Raw genomic sequence first — 18793 nt, forward strand, 5'->3', positions numbered from 1 at the left:
CAGGAAAGCACAATTTAAGAAAACTGTTAAAGATATAATTGCAGGAAAGCTATAATCAGAAGAAAGAAGCTGCATTCTAAGAAAAACAAATGCCATGCGCCCTGAAAAATGCAATGTCTGTCTTGAGTCCCACTTCATCCTGGTATGGTCGGGCTATTGTGCACTAAGCCACCCTGGGGTTGGGAGGGAGGGGAACAGGGCTAACAGAGCGAGAGCTGAAGGAGGATTCTGAGCATCTGTGAGTGTGATGGGAAAGAAAACACCCGGGAGACTGTAGTGAAGACAGCTTGTTTATTAGGTAGGGACGGGATAGTTATACTCCAGGAAAAGTGACTGGTTGGATCCATGTGGTGGTATGTTATTGGTTGAGGCAAGAACTTGAGGATGCTTCATTTGCATGCTTGGGAGCAGCAGGGAAGGAACATCATCAGGTCACATCGAAAAGAAAGAAAGTCCAGCCCAAGATGTTTCAGTGGTCAGATAAACAGCAGACAATCCTCCGAGTCTTGGAGATGCATGAGCTTTTATCAGTTGCTACATGGACCGTGGCATCGTCCTCGCCTGGGAAAGCTATCTGCTGGGGTCTGTGGGTGCCCAGGCAAAGCACAGGAGCAGCCAACCTCTTTCCACTCTCGGGAGGAGAAAATCCAGGGTTTCAGGCATGCTTTGAGCCCTTCTTAGCTTCAGGCCAGCCCCACAGTCATTCGCAATGTTCTCAACAGCTAAGTGTATGGGGTATTTTCTTGAATAGTGATTGATGTGGAGGGCCCAACTCACCATGGTTCACGCCAGGTCTGGAAGGGTGATCCTGGGAGGTAGCCTAATGCAAGCCTGAGAACAAGCCATTAGGCAACATTGCTCAGCGCCCTCTGCTGCAGTTCCTGCCTTGACTGCCTTCTACGACTGGGATGACTGGGCACCACCATTCATCTCGCTGTAAGCCAAGGACAACCTTCTTCCCCCGCAGGCTGCTTCCTGTTATGGCGCTCACCACAGCAGTAGAGAGGAGACTAAGACAATGCCAGTCCACCAAAGAATGACTAATGACAAAATATTGGCTCGAATAGGCAATTCTGGCTATAGATGCCTTGCGATATTTCCGAGGACATGTTTGTGGTCTGCCTCTTTGGTTCCTTTTGGTCTTAAGTGTTCCTGTGTTCTTCCTTAGCATAGGTAATGTTTGAGTTGACATGTCTTGACCTGGCTTGCCATGATGATCTAAAGACCAGAAGATTTGATATGACTACAGTAGGGAGCTTCTAGAATCATACTATTGGAAAGGAGAGTCAACATGGGCAGGGGCTGGCACTTGGCTCTACCCCAAGATACAAGTGCCCATGGGCCTGAGCTCCTGGGATTGGAACCTTGTACAACAGTCTAAAGGCCACACCCCAGACCAAGAAACCTTAAGCAGAAAGGGTAGGAATCTAGGCATCAGAGAAAGAGGAGACCAGAGCCAGGGCTGGATTCCACCTCAGACCATACCTATTCATGCTTCCTCAGCCCACTTAGCTGACATATCCGATTGTGTGAACCATTTTTCTGCCCTCGGAATTTCAGTATTCTTCCTAGCCATTTTCTCACCAGACACTAGACAGTTTACCCTCTCTGTGTCAATAACTAATAAAATAAAACAGTATAGAACTCAGGCCTACTCCTCCTGCTATTACATTAGCTTAAGTGGGTTGGGTTCTTTCTTAATCTTCTTTAGGTCACTTAACACAGACATATTTGAACACAGCCAGGCTTTTTGCCTACAGAAGTATTTCAGCACCATCCCACCGGCGGGGATCCCAGACTGACTAGAAAGCAAACAGCTATCTGGGCACCATCACATCTCACTCTATTTTCTAGGTCCTATGTGAGCAGCTGTGGCAGGCTCCTGCTACCATGGGTTCCCCGTCATGATGGACTGCACCCTCCCACTGGGAGTCGAAATCAACCCTTCCTTCCTGAAGTTGCTTTTGTTGGGTATTTTTGTCACTGCAACGAGAAAAGCGACTAATACAGATAGGTAAAGGGTCCATTCAAGATAACCAGGAAAACAGTGGGGAGAAATGAGAGCAGAACAAAGATTTTTAGTAATGCCATGACTGTTGAGTCATGGAAACAAAGTTAAAAGGCAGATCTTACAAAAATTTAATAATACACACCACGTGAACTATTTCAAGAAACAGTTGACAATGATCCGAATTTCAGTTTCCTCGCTGGTGCACGCCAGCCTCGATGTTGGTACATTGTTCATCTGAATGGTGCACACAAGGGACACCTGCAGCGCCCTTCTACTTCGGGTAAGAGGCCAGTGAGAGAAAGCCAGCACAGACGGGCTTAGCAAAGTTCCTTCCTCTGGGAAAAGTGGCACTGAATGCCTCGCAGCCTCCTTGTCGCCATCTCATGGATCTGAGCTGAGAATGACTGCGGATTTGATTTCAGGATGATGCAGGGCAGGAGATTTCTGGTTGAATAAATCTGTGTCCCAGGGCTGGACAGCATTGCTTGGAACGTTCCTCCCATACCCAGGTTTCATTTCACAGTGACGGTGCAGGCTGTGACAAGGAGCAAGGCCAGGGAACGCGTGTAGAGCCTGGGCTACATAAGCTCTTGCACGAGGTTTCGGAGAGGGCTGTAAAGCCACCAGCTCTTCAGTGACTTTGGCGGTTATTACCTCACAGTTCTAAAGCCCAGAAGGCTCAGACGGTGGTGCAGACAAGTTGGAACAAGGCTGTGTTTCTTCTAGAGCTTCAGGGAGAAGCGAGCCCTGGGTCCTGTCGTCTTCCACAATTACTGGCCTTCCCTGATCACAGTCGCGTTACTCACTCTCTGTGTCTGTGGTTCCTTAGCCTTCATCTTTCCGTGTGTCATTTTCTAAAGCTCTCTTCCTTGTGCAGACGTCAGTCATGAGGGTCAGGGCCTACCCTACTTATCTAGTCTGCAGAGACCCTGTTTCCACATCAGCTCACACCTGTGGACAGGGAGGTCAGGACTCACATACTTTTGGTGTCGCTCACAATTCAGCTCTCAGTAGGTGGCATTCAAACCACTCACTGTGTTCTCTTTGTACCATGAACACAGGAGCCCTAACATGGCCGTGCACATCACCTTTAGTATCTGCTCACAGATAGAGGTGAGGGAGGCAGAGCAAAATGACGAACAAGCTATAAGATGCCCCGTTTCCCTATTACTGTGTGTGTGTGTGTGTGTGTGTGTGTGTGTGTTCATTTGTTTGGTTGATTGGTTGGTTTTTGTTTGTTTGTAGTACATGGTAAGTCTCTTGTCCATCCCAGTTCACATCAATTCACAGTTGGGACTTGCTTTTCTGTCTGCTAAATCCTGGTTCCAACAACACACAGAAAAGGTTGTCTTTTGAGGAGAATCTCAGCCCTGAGTGAGAACATTTTCACCTGGCATTTTAAAGCCAAGCTATAAGCAGGAGACTGAGACCTTTGACTAAATACCAAAAGGATGCCTGTAGTTCACAAAATAGCTTACTCATTTTCTGTGGTTGCTATTGTTTTGATTTTTTTTAGAGTAACACCTTAATTGCTAAAAAGATTTCAATTTACCCTGTTATTTATCTTTCATACATTATTACAGCCTTGTCCTTCAAGGTCCCATCCTTCATGTTAGGATGTTGTTGAAATGGGTCCATTTCTCCCTTTTCCCTCCAGAATGAGGGTGAGGGAGAGGTCATAGCCCCTTGAACTGATCTCCAGCGTTTATGCAGAACAGAGGCTTCAGTTAAGACCTCACGGACATCGCTCACTGTTGGCTCTGTCACATAATGGCTTTGGCATCACATGCGAAGTCCACCTCGGAGGTTTCTGTACAGAGGACAAACCGGCTGGAGGTTGATCCAGATGAGAGCTATCACTCAAAGAGCTCCAGGTAGTCGGGTAGCTTGTCTTGTTGACCACAGGGGTACATCAGGAGTTCCTTCCCCAGAGAGGTTATGGGCTCTTCCTGTCAATCAAAGTACAGGGTCATGTGGCAGCTGTGTGATAGATGCCCTTGTTACCTCCTAAGGAAATGTCACTCCTCTACTCTAGGTTCATGCAAACCTAGATTGGCTTATGACAATCTTAAAGGCGAGTTTTCTCTGCCAGCTTCCCTTTCCTTCTAGAGCCCAAGTTCTAGTGTAGGACCATCCACAGAAGTGATCAGTACAGGCATCTCCAGTATCCTCAGCTCCAGTGGGCTAGCTCTGAGTATGGCAGGAGGACATGATAAAGGACACAGAATTAAGATTCCTCATTATCAGGGGGAATTATGTGCTCCTCTCCCCCATTGCTTGTTCTTGAGCTGTATCCCTAGCCATGCCTTTCTTTATTTTATAGATAAGTACATAAGTGGCTTCACCTTGTGATATTCCACCAAATCTGCCAGGGTGGCGTGCTGCAGCTGGTCCACACCCAGGAAGCTGTAAGAGTCAGCGGAGGCATCTATGAGGAAGTGTTTGCAGCCCTCCTCCTCCGACAGATAGGACAGGGCGTAGCCCTTGATCCTTTCACTGACTCGGATCAGAAAACTGCCCGGTTTGCCTGTGCTGCTCAGGAGCTCGCTGGCTTTCTTCAGCGTGAGAATCCCTGTGGGAAGGGAAAAAGTCATTTCAGCGAAGTCCCTATAATCCACTCCTCTGTTGCCCCTCACCGTAAGAGGAGAGTCTGGGGAAAGGCAGAGCCATTCCGCCTGTACTTTGAGGTCCTTGGGAATCAGTAAAACAAACAAACAAACAAAAACCTTGGTATTTGGTAACTGGAGAAACACAAAACACATAGTTTGTCAACTTGACACAAGCTAGGGTCACACTGGAAGAATCCCTCAATTGAAGAATTTCCTCCATCACATGGGTCTGTGAGTCATTTTCTTGAGTAATGATTGATATGGGAGAGGCTTGAGTAATTGCTATGGGAGGGGCCTGGTAATGACCGATATGGGAGGGTCCAGCCCTCCTTGGGTGGTACTACCCTGGCAAGTAGTCCTGAGTTCTAACAAGAAACCAAACTGAGCCAGCCAATAAGCAGCCTTCCTCCTTGGTTTCTGCCTCTAGATTTCTGCTGTAAGTTCCTTCCCTCAATGATGTCTTGTGATTTGGGAGTTACAAGATGGAATAGACCCTTTCTTCCCCAAGTTGCTTTGGGTCAGTGTTTTAATTATAGCAACAGAGAAGTGAACTGGGACAGCTCGTAAGAGAACAGCTTCACCTAGAGACGCATTTGATTAACACAAGGTGTCTGCCACTTATGAAGGGATGGAACATTATCTTGAGGGTGGTGCTGGGATCTTTCAGATCCAAAGTGAACTTCGGATGCCCTTGAAGGGCCACCACTGTCTGCTTATCAGTGAGAACTCTGGTCTGGGAAGTGAGCTGCCTTGGTCTGAAACAGTAATTCTCAAACAGAATCACACGGGAGAGTAAAGCACACCTGTTGGGACATTAAGGTGGCTTGCATGGAGGAAGGACTGGAGGGGAAAGACCCACCCTGAGTGTGGGGAACACTATCCCATTGGCCAGGAGGTGAAATGGAAAGAAGGAGAAAAGAAAGCTAGCTGGGGGCCAGAATTCTCTTTTCTGCACTTCCTGATCCAATATGCTGTGACTAATGTACCTCCCCCCCCCCCCCCATATTCCCTATGCCCGTGTTTCCTGGTGCACTGTGATGTGAAGAGTCTTCCTCTCATTCCCACTGCCAGAGTTGCTCTGCCATGGAACCAAAGAAATCTCCTTCTTTTACGTATTCCTGTCAGGTGTTGTGTTCGCAGTGATGTAAGAAATAACGAATACAGTTGTCATGGGTGTGGGTGATACTTCTATTCACAGGGTGCAGGCCAGCAATGCTACTGAACATGCACACAACAGTCTGACCCTGTAAAAACAAAAAATATCCAGCACAAAGCATCAACGGTGCTAGAGTTGAAGCAGCCTGGTCTAGGAGGCCCTGCAAGTTAGTCACAGAATCAGAAGAAACTCCGGGTCTACTGAGTGTCTGATACCAGTAACAGGTTTTTTGAATTCCACCAAAACTAATCTTCAATGTATCCATTGGGTTTTGAAAGGCTAGAGTGTAATTTACTTATATCTCCATACATATATGAAGAAATTTGAATATATATTATATATATACATATATAATACATATTCAAAGGAATAGGCTCCACATGCACACATAAATGGGGCTTTCTGTAGAGGTGTAATTAAGATGTCTCCTGAGCTCCCACTCTCATTTCCCAGTTCATGGGGTTTGACTCATGCTCCAAAGTTCCCTTCTTATTTCTATGGTAATCCTTGGAATGAACAGACAGCATTGTAAACATACCGAGAATAGCCAACCGCACAGCTGGCTGAATTACCCTGCGGGCTCTGATTAGGGAAGGAGGAACAACGTTCTTCTCGTGGTAGACAGACGCTCCTGGCTTCCCTTGTTCCACCCTTACCTTGCTGCTCATGCTCAAGTTCCAATAGCTAGGGAAACACGCAGCAGCCTGCCTCGTGAAAAGGAAATGGGTTTTTGCATTCCTTCTACTTGCTAGTGAATTTTTAGTTCATTAAGTAAGCTCCAGTCATCCGGAGCGCAATGCTAAAGAAGATTCTGTAAATGGATCTTTCATAAGAGGAGGAATTTGAAAAGCCCCACTCCCCACAAGCCAAGTTCAACCCCCCAACACTTCACCTACCTCCTCTTTGCCCATCACTGTTCAGAAAGATGAACAGGGGTCCTGTTCCATAAAGGCCAGCATGAGAGCTTGTATGAAGTACCGAGGGTGGGAAGGTACTGATAGAGATGGCATCCAAAAGGAAAGAAACCCAGAGCATCTCTCCCAGAGATTGCAGCTATATTGCTGTGCCTCTCAGAAAGGTTGCTGGTTCATGTCTACCACAAACATCCACCATAGTTGAACTATGAAGTATTCTCTCCCCACACACACCCCAGTTCGTGTCTCAAAGGCTTGGTTCCTGGATGCTGGTACCATTTTGGGAGACTGTAAAACTTTTGGAGACAGAGCCTAGCTGGAAGAAGTAACTGGAGGGATGTCCCTGGGGGCTATGTCTTATACTATACTGCCCGTATACTATCTTCCTCTCTTTCCTATTTACCATGAGATTAGATCTTCTGCCACACGCTCCTTTTATCAGGATTTTCTGCCCATGTGCACGGAGCCCACAACAACAGACTAGAACCCTCTAAGATGAGGAATAAATATTGCCTCATTTTGGTTGCTTTTTGGGGTATTTTGTGGTCGCAGCAACACAAAGTGTGAACATCCAATCTGTCGGTTATTGTTCTGTGTTATTGTTCTTGTGGCACACAGGCAACAGTTGCCCCACAGTTATCGAGTGAGATTCTCAGTTCAGAAGTTCAGTTCAGACATAGGCTGCTTGCTTTCACTGTCTCTTTTGCATTCCTATACATCTCTGGTTCCATGAATAAATTGTCTAAAAGAGCTGTAGGCTCTAAGAAGGCGACAGACAAATACCCTCTGCCAGGACGACCCTCCAACAGAAGTTTGAAGACACCATGTTAGATTGTCTAAGAAAGCAGAGGTGTTTTTCATTGTCACTGCAAATCGCCCGCCGGAAACAAGGACTTGCTAAACTCCTGTCAGAAGAAAGAACAGCATTGTGGAAAACAATTTCTTATTTCACCCAAACTTAGGGACAGAGTAAGAATTTACTTCTAAGTTCCTTTAAAGGACTGGGAAGATGTGTATAGCCAATGACTGTAAAAGAAAGAAAGTTCTTCTGGAAAATTATAAGGAAACATGGACTATTTTTCTTTCTAAAATAGGGTTGTTTAGTAAGCGCAAATCAAAGCATCTACCATGCTCCTGACCTCTGTAATCATCACCCATTACACACTCTCTTAGCACTATCTAATCAGCTAAAACACCGGAACACAATAAAACGATTTTGCAGTAAATCCCAGGTCATAATGCAATCCCCTTGCATATCACAGGAGTGAGGCCAGGATCCAAGGTGAGGGCCATGCACACAAGAGCAGTTTCTTCCTACATGTTTAGACACATCATTCACTTTCCTGAGCACAAGTAGCCGTTTCCTTACAGACTCCAGCAGGGGTCAAGGGCAGTGGATACCTTTGAGGAGTCTTGGCCACTGCCAGCCTCATACGAGCCAAGTCTATGGAAGATAGGAGTTCTTGAGTACAAAGTCAGGTATACTGATGAGCGTCATGTGAGCAATGTCCTCACAGGCTTTGGCTTGCCCTCTGTATGTCTCTAGGAGTTCTGAAAGCAATGAACTTCACCCCACCTCTCAATTCATGACACTTCAAGGCTGCCTCTGGGAATCAGCAATCTTCACACATTGTAAATGAACCAAAGCAACCTGAGGTCCAATGGCAGAAGAAGAGAATGGTATATTGCTTTTATTTATTTTATTTGTTGGTTTGTTTATTGTGACAGCATCTCTCTACATAACCCAGGCTGGCCTGGAATTCAGAGAGGTCTGTCTGCCTTTGCAGGTCTTACAGGCATATACTACCAAGCCTGGCTAGATTTCTTTTATTCAAGTTTATTCCTACGTTTAATGGGATAAATTTCTACCAGGAAAATAGCCTGCACACATTAAGAGTAGAAGCCCTGGTCGCTTCTCACTTCTCCACCACTTCTCTGATTGTTCAGGTTCTTACCCAATATCTGACTTCTGAGTTTTTATTAATAAAAAATAACTAGAAAAATGCTACATTTGATGCTCTAACACATGGCACAACCACACCAACAGAGAAGTCACAGCAGTCAGCACTGCCACAATTGTGGCAAGGACCCACCTGTGAGCCCTCACAACAGTCGCCTACCATCTGCAGGGACTCGGGCAAATGGGCTCAGTGGCTTCCCAGAGCTGGGACTGTAATCACAGTGCAGCTCCCACCCATGCCATAGCATGAAACTAGGCTCTCAGGAAACCGAGGAGGGCAAAGCCAGCTGCCAGAGTGAATGGACATAGGCGCTAGCTACTGCCTAGCAGTTAAAGCCTTGGCTCCATGTGGTCAGAGGATGCTGCCGGTGCTTAGTAAGCCTAGGTTCAGCCCCTCCCACAAGAGCTTTTAAATAGGTACAGAATGCTTTAAAATACACTTAAATGCTAAAGAAAAAAAAAGAAAGAATATGGGTATAGATCGTCATAGAAAGAGTTTAAAAATTATGAAATGAAGTCTTTAAAGAAAAAGTAAGTAATAAAATATGAAAAAATAAGCCATATAGGGATGAGAAATACACAGGGTGTCTGGATCCTGTATGGTGTCTCGCTGACTTTGAAGTTTTTGAATGCTAATGAGCAAATGACAACTGCTGAGAGATGTTGAGTTATGGAAGGAACTGTTGAATTAAACTCACATATACGTTAGAGATCTCTTGATTTCATAATGGAAGTCAAGAAATATGTTGCTTTGGGGGAAAGGTTATGACTTTGTTTCCACAGAAAACAAAAAGCTACGGATTCCTTCAAATTTAGTGGAGATCAGATTTGACCAGGGGAGACTTCCTGAAGATCTTGGCTGCAGACATGAGGGATGAAGCCAGGAAAGACTGCAGGACAGGCGATGTATATGCTGATCGACACAGGAACAGTTGGAAGACTGACTGGGACATGATACATCTAGTTGACTTCAGAGTCCTCATGACAGTTTGGTTATGAAGTCCAAATGGACTTTAAATTGACAGATGCCTTTTATCTGCTCATACATAAAACAGAAAATCATCTTTAGTTGATTTGTGCACACTGCACATTCCATACTTGTGTTAATATGGATATATATGTTATCCTTAAAAGTTTTTATGCTTTCAAAACTTGAGTCATTTTCCCGGGCAAAGGTTTCTGTCATTTCTATAGTTTTGGAAGTTGTTTGCTTGAAATTCCTGTTTACTCAGGTAATATTATATCTTTCTCTGATCTCTGATGGAGTTGAACACTAGACAGTTATAGCTACAGTTTTCCTTGTTACAAAATTAAAAAAGGAAATTCATGAAAGAGGTTTAAAATGTATAAGATTGAAAGACTTAAAAGCTTAAATTATTTATCTAAGAAAATGTTTTGAGGTCTAAAAATATAGGTTTGGGTTGGTAATACAAGTTAGAATAGAAAGTGAATTAGATACAAAATGTTGGACTTACCCAGATAGGATAGATAATGGAGTACTTTCTCTGAATTTTCCAAATGCAAATGGACTAGACATGGTGAATGTAATTCTTAACAGATGATTGTTCTTATTGTATATTGTGTTAGAGTTAAAACCTTCCATTTTTATTTTGGCAAAAGGGGGAATGTTGTGAGATATTTTGATAGCTTTCTGATACTCCTGAGATTTCCTATAAACTTTGCTTTGGATCAAGGGCAGAGCTAGCTACTAGCTGACCAAAATACAGTCCTATATAGTCTTCTCTGAGTAATGACAGGGACTGGATCCTTCTGTAGGAGCACCGTGAAACAGAACATTCCGCAATGGGGGAAATGTCCTCTGTATTGGTCAGGTGATGTTACCAGCCAGGAGTATTTTTTGAGACCGGAACTAGAGTGAATATGACTGTGGACTCAAGCTTCAGTCTCATTTTGTTTCTTTAGCTTCTTGGCATGTGTGGACAACAGCTACTGCATTGGCCTGTGTAATTTTTAGAACTCTCTGGAATGAAGGCTTGACCAAAACATCCCAGAAGAGATCCACAGACCCAAAGAGACTCACAGTAACTTGAAAACCCCAGCAGGGCTCTAGTTAGAAATCCAGCAGGCAGAGAAGAAGTTGGTAGAATAGATTATCCACTTCTGGAAAACTCCTACTCTATCTGTAAGCAGAGAATAAGAGGCATCCGGGAGCCTCCTGAGCTGTTCCCTCTGGTGTGCAGAGTGCCTGGCACACCTGGTCTCCACTGTGTGGGTCATATACACCACACTCCATCATGATCAGCTTGCCCTTCCCCGCTGCCTATGACCCCCTGGGTGTCAGGCAGCTCCCACACCGACTCAATACCTTCAGCACCCACCCCTGGAAAAGACCTAGCCAACTGATTTCATCTCACAACCTACCCCTCTGTGATGCTGCTGTCTCCGGTCTGAGAATTGTTAGGTAGAGTTAAGGAGTAAGAGCCCTTCTGCACAGGGCACAGCACCACCAGCCGTGTACTGTACAACCTAGTTCTCTGGAAGTTATCTGCAAAATGTATGTTTGGATTAAATAAAAGATGACCAAATAATGGCACAATGTATTGCTTCATTGAGCCCTTAAAGCAATCCTACAAAGGGGTAATATTACTACTCTAAAAGAAGTCTTACGGGGTGGAGAGATAGTTCAGTGGTAAAGAACACTTGCAAAAGATCCAAACTGCATTCCCAGAACACATGGCTTACAGCCATCTGTAACTTCAAGCACCCATATGACAGGCCACAATTCCTTGTAATTCTAGTCCCGGGTGATCTAACCAATACTCTCTCCTGGCCGCCCTTGGTACTAGGCATGCGTGTGGTGCAAATACAAATATGCAGACAAACATTTATATGGACAAAATACACATAAGTAAATAATTTTTAAAATGCCTCAAAGTGTGCACACAGAGAACTACATAGTACATTAGGACCCTTAGGAAGGTCAGGACGAGTATGCCACTGGATCTAGGTACTGAGCCATACTCCTACCCATTCCAATGGTGGTGCCTCTGGATCTAGGTACTGAGCCCATGGCAGACTCCTACCCATCCCCATGGTGGTGCAATGTGCTTCTCTTTGCATTTCACCTTCAAAGACTTCTAAACAAGATCCGGTACTATTATCATCCTGTTTTGTAGACAAGCAAGCAAAGCGGGAAAACGTCAACGCCAAGGTTGCAGGGCCAGGGTCTTTTCCAGGTCCTCAACTCTGGTGCTTGCTCATTATGCTCATGACATTTTACAAATGTGCTTTGCACAAAGAAGTGTTCATATCTCCGCAGAACAACCGACAGAAGATGCATTTCTCTTGAAACAGTAAGCATGGTCGAGCTGGCTGTGCAGGGCTTACTAGGGTGCCATTTCCCTCTCTCTTCAGCCTGGGTTTGTGTTCTAGAGACTTTGGGCTACACTAAGCTGCCACAATGCTGCAGGAGATTATAACCATTGCAGAGCTTACCCGAGCCAGGCTGCTGCAGGTTGCCCGTGTCCTGGGATGCCCTCCCAAGCTTTGCCTGCCATCTGCCTTCCTTCTTTGCCATCTGTGCTACAATCCTGCCTCTGGATGTCCCCAAAAATATGAAAAAGCAGAAGCTGCTGGAAAACAGTATATGCAAAGTCTCTGTTGTTAGTATGCCTCAGAGTCTCCTATGGCAATCTGTGTGCCGCACAGGATGAGAAGTAACTTTCTACAGTCTCCAACTGCACTTGGGAGAGAGTCTGTGACTTCATAGTCTCTCATTTCTACCCTGTGCACTTTCAGCTCCTGCTGCACTTAAGAGCACTGTTCCTGAGAGCTCAGGGACCTTCCCCAAGTCCCAGCTCAGAAGACATGACCATGAGCAAAGCCCTTAGAATGCTATCCAGATGTTTCCCTCATAATCAATGGACTAGAATTATTAGCATTACCCATCCTCATTTACCTTCTTGATGGTTACATTTATTGTCTGGTGTTTTTGTTGCACCTCACATTCTATATCTATTGAAAGATTTGGTCACCAGTTGTAACATGGAGAGTGGGAGCTCTTTGTTTGTGCTGACCGCCTGGCTAGGCTTACACCCAAAATAACCACACAGAAAGTGTATTAGTTAAATAACTCCCTGGCCCATTATCTTTAGCCTCTTATTGACTAACTCTCACATCTTGACTTAACCCATTTCTAACAATCTGTATATCATTACAAAGTCGTGGCTTACCGGGAAAGATTTAGCATGTCTCACCTGGCGGCTCCATGACGCTCTCTGACTCTGCTTTCTTCCTCCCAGAATTCAATTCTGTCTTCTCCGCCTATCTAAGTCCTGCCCTATCAGGCCAAGCAGTTTCTTTATTGAAAGCAACACATAAACAGAAGGAACTCCAACAACATTAGTGGTGTGGGACAATTCTATATTCTTTCAATTATGTTTTAAATAAACCCTGATTGGCCCGTAGCCAGGCAGGAAGTATAAGTGGAACAACCAGACAGGAACTAGAGGTGGGACAATGAGAACAGGAGAAGTCTAGGAAGGAGAAAGCCCATTCCTCCCCAGTCCTGCCCACACACAGAAGAAGGAAGATGTGACTTGCCCTGCTGAAAAAGGTACCGAGCCATATGGCTAACATAGATAAGAATGATAGCTAATATAAGTTATAAAAACTAATACGAAGCCTGAGCTAATGGGCCAATCATTTTACGATTAATGTGGAATTCTGTGTGGTTTTCTTTGGGATTTACCGGCCGTGGGAACTGGATAGGACAGAAACCCCAACAAGCAGGCCCTCATGTTTCACCCAGTCGTCCTGTGCCATACAGAAAAGTGACAGAAGTACAGAGGTCTGGTCACCGGGCCACGGCCACAGGGCTTCAGATCTGTGAAGTCATGCAGCCAACTCCATATACACTTAACACCACTTACGTCTTTGATCTTCTTTCCTTGGCATAAAGAAGTGGTGTCCAAAGTCATATAGTTGTTTAATAAGATATTGGTTAAACAAACAAACAAAGAAACAAACAAACCAAACATGTGCTAACCAAGAAAGTCTAAGGACAAAAACCATGATTTCTTCAATGCTTTAGGATCCCCCTTCTACACAGAGCCTAAGTAAGATCCCTCAAAGCAGAGGTACTCACTCTTGCTTCTGTTGGACCCATTCCACTGGCCACTGACTTCTGGATAACCTCACAGCTCCAAGAGCATCAAGGACAATTCTAAGACTAAATCCTGAATCATAAGTCCAATGCTTGCCAATGGAACCAATGCTGGGTTCCATCCCTATGCATGCATGCATGCAGATGCACGCACACACACACACACACACAAACACACAAAACTGCCATCCTGGACATTTGTAACTCGAGTACATCATTTATAACACATTAGCAGTGGAGTATTTGAAGTCCAAGGTCCTCTCTATTCTCATCATTAACAAAAATCACGGTAAGATCTGTGCAGAACAGTCATGGAACTGAATAATTGCTTAGAAATGTGTGAGTGTTCCAGAAAAGAACACCACCACACAGCATTCTCTGCAGAAGGACCACAGATCCTAGAATGAACCTGTGTAGCTTTAGCCAATTTCTGTTTCATCTTCTCCAGTTCCTTCAAAAATCTGAACAAACCCAAGGTAATAATTAGGAAAAGTGCCTTGATGCCACTAATTTAAATTTGCACGCTAAACAGCTCTGCTGGTCCCTCCACAGTGACCACCAGGGAACGGCTTCCAGTTGCCCTTCCCGCAACACACAGAGGTGACATGGGTTTTGCTTCTTAGTCATAGTCTAATTAATTGCCTCATGAAATGTGTGTATCCTAGATATAATGAATGACATAGGATGCGAGCCATCACCTGAGGCTTAGCTACAGACTTTGAAACGCCACACGCAACAATAATTTGTGCTGGGTAGACAGCTACATGAGAACCCCTTTGTGAAAGGTGAGCAGGATTTGATGTCTAACATTGAGAAAGCTTTTCTCTAGAGCAAGATGGTTAAAGGATAGGTCATTAATAGGCCCTGATTGGCAGGTCTGCTGAGGTGTATCTTTGAGCCTTTCTTAATAAGATCAGCTACCTACACCAGCTCTGATGGTGTCTTGTACCCTTGCAGAAGGAGCTGGGGGTCTGGAGAAAAGCTGCCGAAATGGAGAAAAACACAGGACATCACCCTGATGGCTGTCTACAGGCAACTTGAATTCCAGGAATAACTTCTCCTATAAAAACTGGAGAAAATTAAAAAGAACGAGGTAGAGAGATGTATCAAGATAGACAAAGTAAAGATATCTAGTATGATTCAACAATGTCAAATTCTACTAAAAGTATAGAATTTGCTTTCAGAGGGGCATCAAATATAAACTCTTGAGACTACAGCATGTAGAAGGCACGCTTAGTTATGTGTCCCATCAGCAAAAGGCATCCAGAGGAACAAGCAAGGATGGAGCTACTTCACTGAGCTCAGTTATACCCTATTTGGTAACTGTAAATGATTTCAAAATTAATGATCAGCCGGATGTGCAAAGCAAGTGTGTGAGTGAAGCTGTATAGCAACGGAGACCACCGGGGAAGCCCTGAACTAGAGATGTGTTTCTCTCTGCATTTCTGTCTTTTCACAGCCCAGTCTCTGGCAGGTTCCAAGATCCCTACACCACTAGTTTTGTCTGTTTAAGGGGTGCAGAAATGTTGGTAGAATGAAGAAATGGACTTGTGAGTGATACTCCACACTTGAGGTGTGTTTAGTCATTGACTGTCCCAGTGAGTCCTCGAAGCATGTTAGTGGGCATAGTGGACTATGTATCAATACACTCTGGAGACTCAGAGCCCAGGGTTAGCTTATGCTTGGTGACTTTGCCGGTCAGCTGGGCAGGAGGACTCTCTGGAGTTTATCATGTACTTTATAAACACCAGAGACTAAACAGTATGGCTGAAAGATTGGAGGACCCTGGTACTAGCTGCAAGAATAAAATGGGTGAAAAACCAGGATTGTAGTCAGGGGACGAGACACATCTGAGCTGAGAGTTAGTCTAGGACAACAGGATGAGAAGGGATAAAAATGATACAAACAAGAAGATAATCCCCTTTGTTGAGGAAACCAAAAAAAAAAATACCCTTAATGTCAGTATTCAGAAGACGATAGGTCGGTCTCAGACACAGAAGCATCCAGGGCAGCGGCTCCAGCCCACCCGGTGGCTGCATCCTCTCCCACAGACTCAGCCTTGATCTGTTAATTTCCCAACAGCCAAATCCTCTTATTCTTTGTGGTGGCTTCTATACCATGTCTCTATTGCCTTGTGACCTTTTAAGGACAGGCCCTATGTAAGTAGTTCCAAACGAGACAACTTTGGCAGAAATTAAGATCTGGTTTACTGGAGAACCACGGGTTCCTTGTGTAACTGTTTCTCAGCACCACGAGGCTGCAATAAAGGGAAGGTAGAAAGCACAGGCAGGGAAAAGGCTCCTTCTGGTATGCTGAAGCAGAAGCCCTGTTCTGGGGGGTGTGGTGGGGGGAAGGATGCTGTGACCTCTTCACGCATGAGCTCATTTGCTCTGTACGGAACTCCCCATTCACAATGGGGGAGGGCGGGAGTGCAATTCATGTCTTGATGTTCTGGAAATTAAACTTCAAAACTCCTTGCCTCTTTCGTTCCTCTTCATTTCACCCTTGTGAGGTAGAAAGTAAAGACTATGACATTCAAAATCAACTGTGTACATTGTATAAATTAGGAAGTCTCCACACATAGCCAGATGTAGGGCAGGCCCCAGAAAGACGTGAAAAGACTTCCCGTTTATACCTCACTGATCCCTGGCACAGGAACCGCCTATCACGCCAGAAAGCAGACCCCAACACGTTTTACAGCAGCCAAACAGCTGAGGAGATGGCTCAGCAGGTGAAGTGCCGGATACACAACCAAAGACCGGAGTTTCTTCTATTCTTACCACCCAAGTTAAAGCTGGGTATTGAATCTGAGACCCTGCGCTGGAGAAGAGTCGGGCAGATGCCAAGGGCTTGCTGGCATAAGCTCTGGGATCAGTGAGAAGCCTGTCTCAGAAACCAAGGTGAAAAATGACCGAGGAAGAAGCCTGACCTCTACACACATGCACAGGCATGCGGGCCAGCACACACAGGCACACACAAATAGATAGCATTGCTAAGATGGACAGGAAGGTGGAAGGTGGAACAAGGGAAGTGGATAAGGGGCAGGCAGGAGTGGGGTGAATGTCAGTAAAGTCAAATACACAAATGTATGAAATGTCGTAAGGAAAATCATTACTTCCTATGCTTACTAAAAAATGTTTTCTGTTTTAAAAAAGCAATAAAAACAGTTAAGGTGGTGAATTTTAGGTAATGTGAAGTTTAACACAATAATGAAAGGAAGGATGTCTGCATACCTTGTATCTATGAAAAAATTGTTGGTTGTACATAACACAAACCAAAAAAATCACAAAAGAGAAAAACTAAACCAAACAGCACTGAAATGAAAAATTGTGCCCCCAAAATGTGCCAGGGTGTTCAAAGATAAATCATAGACTAAAAGAAAAAATAGTTAGTTCATAGAACTGACAGATGATTAGTATTGAGAATATATAAAATTCTACAAATCAAAACAAACATTCAATAAATACCCTGGGGAAAAAATGACGAAAACATCTGAAGAATTATTTACAGCAAACACTCACCCACAAATACGTGAGGGGCTCAGGCTCACTGCGCATCAGGGCAAGCACAACCCTTACAATTCCCTTGTGGACCCACAAGACAGAGGAAATGAAATCAGGCTCCATCAAGCACTGGTAAGTACAGAGACAGCAGGAACTCAGAACAGAGGTAGGAGTATACTTCGGGGCAATCACGTCAGGGCATTCGGCCATACTCTGTAGGGACTGGGTGTGCCTTGTTCAACATACTTATCCACAAGTAAAATGGGTTTGGGGGGTTTTTAAGTGATAACATATTTCAGTGGACCTGCAAGCTGAGCATTTAGAACCAGAAAACGTAGGGCATGAAAGGTTCTAAAGTCTGAACTATTTAAGGAACATATTAGCTGCCCTGTGTGTGCCTGCGTTGGCTATTTGGATTAGGAATGTTCAGTATGCATATGCCTCTCCTTTCCAGAAATTCTATCTCTGAAGAGATTATGCTCTGTGGGTATCAAAAGATGTTCTCAAGACTGACGTCAGGCCATTCCTGAGCACTAACACGCGAGCAATCGTATTTCAGAGAGAAAAAGTATGGTCCCCCTCATCAGAAGGATATATATTGACTGAATGACTGCATATTTATTATCACATTATTTATTTATTGTGTTATTTATTTTCCTTATAACTATGATAAATATTCACCTAAGAACAGATTAGCGATGTCATATCTGTAAAGTATTATATGTAACACTCCAAAGTTGTATATTCTAAGCAAAGCTCCCGGTGGATTGCTAGTCCTGCTGTGCCTTCTAGCTTCGTTTTTCCGGCAGAACTGCCAGTGCACATAGCAGAATTCTTAATGACTTAAGCTAACACTTCCAATAACACTTTCATACCCTAAAACAAAACAACAACAACAACAACAACAACAACAACAAAAACCCACCAAAATGAAAACTTGACTGCTCCCATAACCAGGAGTGACAGCATACATCAACTGTCCAGGGACACAGAAACTACGAGGCTGATCTTTTGTGCTTATTAGACAGGAAAGTTGGGGACAGCAGACAGGGAGATGGCCCTGGCCAAGACTTGCAGAATCAGCAGAGTCCTCTCTTAGTCTCTCAGCACAACAGCACGGAGTGGAGGAACGCTTGCAACCCTGCCCCTGGACGGGGAAGGGGGACTCCAGGGATGACCAAAACCAAAGCCTGACCCTCAGACGCATCCAAGGGCAGCTGGTACATCTACTGGGACACAGGTTACCAAAGCAGCGCTTGAGAGAAAGCTGTCACCAATGAGCTGGGAGGCTTTAGAAGTGGCTGCGCATGCTGTGTGTTTGGGAGCTGATCTTCTGTGGTCTGTTTACGTGTACAATGACACTCCTGAAAAGTGAGATGCCTTAAACATAGTTCAAACCAAGACGCTCTATGTGCTAAGTGGGAGAGAATACCTTGGAGGTGTTCTTAGTCGGAAGTTCGATTCAGCCACAGGTAATTCCTTCCTTTCTTCTTTTCTTTTCTGGGTTGGGATTAT

At 44.6% G+C, this 18793-nt stretch overlaps 1 protein-coding gene across 3 annotated transcripts in view; it reads right to left on the bottom strand.

The window, feature by feature from the left end:
* Positions 1-277: 277 nt before the first annotated feature.
* The window catches only part of Sh2d4a (SH2 domain containing 4A), a 61907-nt gene continuing 43391 nt past the window's right edge, over positions 278-18793 (bottom strand). For all 3 annotated transcript variants that reach the window (XM_048442769.3, XM_048442770.3, XM_048442768.3), the window contains exons 8-9: positions 4357-4583; positions 278-3960 (exon numbers count right to left, since the gene is read on the bottom strand). In XM_048442769.3, coding sequence (XP_048298726.3) covers positions 3868-3960; positions 4357-4583 — 320 coding nt within the window. In that variant the 3' untranslated portion in view covers positions 278-3867. The remainder of the gene's footprint in view (positions 3961-4356; positions 4584-18793) is intronic.

This window comes from Myodes glareolus, chromosome 23, assembly GCF_982192425.1.
Source record: "Myodes glareolus chromosome 23, mMyoGla1.1, whole genome shotgun sequence".
Taxonomy (NCBI): Eukaryota; Metazoa; Chordata; class Mammalia; order Rodentia; family Cricetidae; genus Myodes; species Myodes glareolus.